The sequence below is a fragment of the Lampetra fluviatilis genome, unplaced genomic scaffold (genome assembly GCF_964198595.1).
Source record: "Lampetra fluviatilis unplaced genomic scaffold, kcLamFluv1.1 SCAFFOLD_372, whole genome shotgun sequence".
Classification (NCBI taxonomy): Eukaryota; Metazoa; Chordata; class Hyperoartia; order Petromyzontiformes; family Petromyzontidae; genus Lampetra; species Lampetra fluviatilis.
In genome coordinates this window covers 59001-65000 of record NW_027621307.1, presented here as the reverse complement: position 1 = coordinate 65000, position 6000 = coordinate 59001, and the positions used below count along the sequence as shown (strand labels likewise).

The following is a 6000-nucleotide window of genomic DNA, read 5'->3' as shown; positions in this document are numbered from 1 at the left end:
GTCACTGAGTGAGTGAGTCTCTGAGTGAGTGAGTGAGTGAGTGGTGAGTGAGTGAGTCTCTGAGTGAGTGAGTCTCTGAGTGAGTCTCTGAGTGAGTGAGTGAGTCTCTGAGTGAGTCTCTGAGTGAGTGAGTGAGTCTCTGAGTGAGTGAGTGAGTGGTGAGTGAGTGAGTGAGTGGTGAGTGAGTGGTGAGTGAGTGAGTCTCTGAGTGAGTGAGTGAGTGAGTGAGTGAGTGGTGAGTGAGTGAGTCTCTGAGTGAGTGAGTGAGTGAGTGGTGAGTGAGTGAGTCTCTGAGTGAGTGAGTGAGAGTGAGTGAGTGAGTCTCTGAGTGAGTGGTGAGTGAGTGAGTGGTGAGTGAGTGAGTGGTGAGTGAGTGAGTGGTGAGTGAGTGAGTCTCTGAGTGAGTGGTGAGTGAGTGAGTGGTGAGTGAGTGAGTGAGTGGTGAGTGAGTCTCTGAGTGAGTGGTGAGTGAGTGAGTCTCTGAGTGAGTGGTGAGTAGTGAGTGAGTGAGTCTCTGAGTGAGTCTCTGAGTGAGTGAGTGACTGAGTGAGTGAGTCTCTGAGTGAGTGAGTCTCTGAGTGAGTCTCTGAGTGAGTGAGTGAGTCTCTGAGTGAGTGAGTGGTGAGTGAGTGAGTGAGTGAGTGGTGAGTGAGTCTCTGAGTGAGTCTCTGAGTGAGTGAGTCTCTGAGTGAGTCTCTGAGTGAGTGAGTGAGTCTCTGAGTGAGTGAGTGAGTGGTGAGTGAGTGAGTGAGTGGTGAGTGAGTGGTGAGTGAGTGAGTCTCTGAGTGAGTGAGTCTCTGAGTGAGTCTCTGAGTGAGTGAGTGAGTCTCTGAGTGAGTGAGTGAGTGGTGAGTGAGTGAGTGAGTGGTGAGTGAGTGGTGAGTGAGTGAGTCTCTGAGTGAGTGAGTCTCTGAGTGAGTCTCTGAGTGAGTGAGTGAGTCTCTGAGTGAGTGAGTGAGTGGTGAGTGAGTGAGTGGTGAGTGAGTGGTGAGTGAGTGAGTCTCTGAGTGAGTGAGTCTCTGAGTGAGTGAGTGAGTGGTGAGTGAGTGAGTCTCTGAGTGAGTGAGTCTCTGAGTGAGTCTCTGAGTGAGTGAGTGAGTCTCTGAGTGAGTGAGTGGTGAGTGAGTGAGTGAGTGGTGAGTGAGTGGTGAGTGAGTGAGTCTCTGAGTGAGTGGTGAGTGAGTGAGTGAGTCACTGAGTGAGTGAGTCTCTGAGTGAGTGAGTGAGTGAGTGAGTGGTGAGTGAGTGAGTCTCTGAGTGAGTGAGTCTCTGAGTGAGTCTCTGAGTGAGTGAGTGAGTCTCTGAGTGAGTGAGTGAGTGAGTGGTGAGTGAGTGAGTGAGTGGTGAGTGAGTGAGTCTCTGAGTGAGTGAGTCTCTGAGTGAGTCTCTGAGTGAGTGAGTGAGTCTCTGAGTGAGTGAGTGAGTGGTGAGTGAGTGAGTGAGTGGTGAGTGAGTGGTGAGTGAGTGAGTCTCTGAGTGAGTGAGTGAGTGAGTGGTGAGTGAGTGAGTCTCTGAGTGAGTGAGTGAGTGAGTGGTGAGTGAGTGCTGAGTGAGTGAGTCTCTGAGTGAGTGAGTGAGTGGTGAGTGAGTGAGTGAGTGGTGAGTGAGTGGTGAGTGAGTGAGTCTCTGAGTGAGTGAGTGAGTGGTGAGTGAGTGAGTCTCTGAGTGAGTGAGTGAGTGAATGAGTGGTGAGTGAGTGAGTCTCTGAGTGAGTGAGTGAGTGGTGAGTGAGTCTCTGAGTGAGTGAGTCTCTGAGTGAGTCTCTGAGTGAGTGAGTGAGTCTCTGAGTGAGTGAGTGAGTGGTGAGTGAGTGAGTCTCTCAGTGAGTGAGTCTCTGAGTGAGTCTCTGAGTGAGTCTCTGAGTGAGTGAGTGAGTGGTGAGTGAGTGAGTGAGTGAGTGGTGAGTGAGTATCTGAGTGAGTGAGTCTCTGAGTGAGTAGTGAGTGAGTGAGTGACTGAGTGAGTGAGTGGTGAGTGAGTGAGTGAGTGAGTCTCTGAGTGAGTGAGTGAGTGAGTGGTGAGTGAGTGAGTGAGTGACTGAGTGAGTGAGTGAGTCTCTGAGTGAGTGAGTGAGTGAGTGACTGAGTGAGTGAGTGGTGAGTGAGTGAGTGAGTGAGTCTCTGAGTGAGTGAGTGAGTGAGTGGGTGAGTGGGTGAGTGAGTGGTGAGTGAGTGGTGAGTGAGTGGGTGAGTGACTCACCATCTGCACCCCACTGAGTGAGTTTGCTCAAAGTCTTCGGCTTCCAGCGAGGAGGTGGAGGAGGTGGTGGAGTTGCCTCGTCCATCGATCCTCCTCCATCCACCTCATCACCCTGACCCACATCACCATCACCATCACCACCATCATCACCATCACCATCACCCTGACCCACATCACCATCACCACCACCACCATCATCACCATCACCATCACCACCATCACCACCACCACCACTAACATCACCACCATCACCACCATCACCACCATCAACAACAACATCACAAACATCACAAACATCACTAACATCAACATCACCATCACCACCATCATCTAACATCACCACCATCACCATCACCACCATCACCACTAACATCACCACCAACATCACCATCATCACCACCATCACCACCATCACCATCACTCACCACCACTAACATCACCACCATCACCACCATCAACAACAACATCACAAACATCACAAACATCACTAACATCACCATCACCACCATCACCACCACCATCACCACCATCACCATCACCACCATCACCATCATCACCACCAACATCATCACCATCATCAACATCACCACCAACATCACCATCACCACCATCACCATCACCACCATCACCACCATCACCATCACCACCATCACCACCATCACCATCACCACCATCACCACCATCACCATCACTAACATCACCATCATCACCACCATCACCATCACCACCATCACCACCATCACCATCACTAACATCACCATCATCACCACCATCACCATCACCATCATCACCACCATCACCATCACCACCATCACCACCATCACCATCACTAACATCACCATCACCACCATCACCACCATCACCATCATCACCACCATCACCACCATCACCACCATCACCACCACCACTAACATCACCACCATCATCACCATCATCACCATCACTAACATCAACTCACTCAGAGACTCACTCAGAGACTCACAGAGACTCACTCACTCAGACACTCACTCAGCCACTCACTCAGACTCACTCAGAGACTCACTCAGTCACTCACTCAGACACTCACTCAGAGACTCACTCAGAGACTCACAGAGACTCACTCACTCAGACACTCACTCAGACACTCACTCAGACTCACTCAGAGACTCACTCAGTCACTCACTCAGACACTCACTCAGAGACTCACTCAGAGACTCACTCAGAGACTCAGAGACTCAGAGACTCACTCACTCAGAGACTCACTCAGAGACTCAGAGACTCACTCACTCACTCAGACACTCACTCAGAGACTCACTCACTCACTCAGACACTCACTCAGACACTCACTCAGAGACTCACTCACTCACTCAGACACTCACTCAGAGACTCACTCAGAGACTCACTCAGAGACTCACTCAGAGACTCAGAGACTCACTCACTCACTCAGACACTCACTCAGAGACTCACTCACTCACTCAGACACTCACTCAGAGACTCACTCAGAGACTCACTCAGACTCACTCAGAGACTCACTCAGACTCACTCAGAGACTCACTCAGTCACTCACTCAGACACTCACTCAGAGACTCACACAGAGACTCACTCAGAGACTCACAGAGACTCACTCAGAGACTCACTCAGAGACTCACTCAGAGACTCACAGAGACTCACTCAGAGACTCACTCAGAGACTCACTCAGAGACTCACTCACTCAGACACTCACTCAGACTCACTCAGAGACTCACTCAGACTCACTCAGAGACTCACTCAGACTCACTCAGAGACTCACTCAGAGACTCACTCAGAGACTCACTCAGTCACTCACTCAGAGACTCACTCACTCAGAGACTCACTCAGAGACTCACTCAGAGACTCACTCAGAGACTCACTCACTCAGACACTCACTCAGAGACTCACTCACTCACTCAGAGGCTCACTCAGAGACTCACTCAGAGACTCACTCACTCACTCACTCAGAGACTCACTCAGAGACTCACTCACTCAGAGACTCACTCAGAGACTCACTCACTCAGACACTCACTCAGAGACTCACTCAGAGACTCACTCACTCAGAGACTCACTCACTCAGAGACTCACAAAGACTCACAGAGACTCACTCACTCAGAGACTCACTCACTCAGAGACTCACTCACTCACTCACTCAGGGACTCACTCAGAGACTCACTCAGAGAGTCACTCAGAGACTCACTCAGAGACTCACTCAGGGACTCACTCAGAGACTCACTCAGAGACTCACTCAGAGACTCACTCAGACACTCACTCAGAGACTCACTCACTCAGACACTCACTCAGAGACTCACTCAGAGACTCACTCAGAGACTCACTCAGGGACTCACTCAGAGACTCACTCAGAGACTCACTCAGGGACTCACTCAGGGACTCACTCAGGGACTCACTCAGAGACTCACTCAGGGACTCACTCAGGGACTCACTCAGAGACTCACTCACTCAGACACTCACTCAGACTCACTCAGAGACTCACTCAGACTCACTCAGAGACTCACTCAGACACTCACTCAGACTCACTCAGAGACTCACTCAGACTCACTCAGAGACTCACTCAGACTCACTCAGAGACTCACTCAGAGACTCACTCAGAGACTCACTCAGTCACTCACTCAGAGACTCACTCAGAGACTCACTCACTCAGACACTCACTCAGACTCACTCAGAGACTCACTCAGAGACTCACTCAGAGACTCACTCAGAGACTCACTCACTCACTCAGAGACTCACTCAGAGACTCACTCAGTCACTCACTCAGAGACTCACTCAGAGACTCACTCACTCAGACACTCACTCAGACTCACTCAGACACTCACTCAGAGGCTCACTCAGAGACTCACTCAGAGACTCACTCACTCACTCAGAGACTCACTCAGAGACTCACTCACTCAGAGACTCACTCAGACACTCACTCACTCACTCACTCAGAGACTCACTCAGAGACTCACTCACTCAGAGACTCACTCAGACACTCACTCACTCAGACAATCACTCAGAGACTCACTCAGAGACTGACTCAGAGACTCACAAAGACTCACAGAGACTCACTCACTCAGAGACTCACTCACTCAGAGACTCACTCACTCACTCAGGGACTCACTCAGAGACTCACTCAGAGAGTCACTCAGAGACTCACTCAGACACTCACTCAGAGACTCACTCACTCAGAGACTCACTCACTCACTCAGGGACTCACTCAGAGACTCACTCAGAGAGTCACTCAGAGACTCACTCAGAGACTCACTCAGGGACTCACTCAGAGACTCACTCAGAGACTCACTCACTCAGACACTCACTCAGAGACTCACTCAGAGACTCACTCAGAGACTCACTCAGGGACTCACTCAGAGACTCACTCAGAGACTCACTCAGAGACTCACTCACTCAGAGACTCACTCAGGGACTCACTCAGAGACTCACTCAGAGACTCACTCAGAGACTCACTCAGAGACTCACTCAGAGACTCACAGAGACTCACTCACCTGATCTGAGGACTCGTAGACTCCACGCTGTTCACAGCCGATGTCGAACATGTACTTGCCTGCCCCTACAGGCTACACACACACACAGTCACACACACACACAGTCACACACACACAGTCACACACAGTCACACACACACACAGACACACACACACACAGTCACACACAGACACACACACACAGTCACACACACACAGACACACACACACACAGACACACACACACACACAGTCACACACAGTCACACAGATACACACACACACACACACAGTCACACACACACAATCACACACACACACAGACACACAGTCA

At 50.7% G+C, this 6000-nt stretch overlaps 1 protein-coding gene across 1 annotated transcript in view; it reads right to left on the bottom strand.

Moving 5' to 3' along the window:
* LOC144955065 (radial spoke head 1 homolog) overlaps window positions 1-6000 on the bottom strand; it is a 28842-nt gene that overhangs the window by 3503 nt on the left and 19339 nt on the right. Inside the window, 2 exon segments of the mRNA XM_078885415.1 lie at window positions 2200-2311; window positions 5688-5759. Coding sequence (XP_078741541.1) covers window positions 2200-2311; window positions 5688-5759 — 184 coding nt within the window.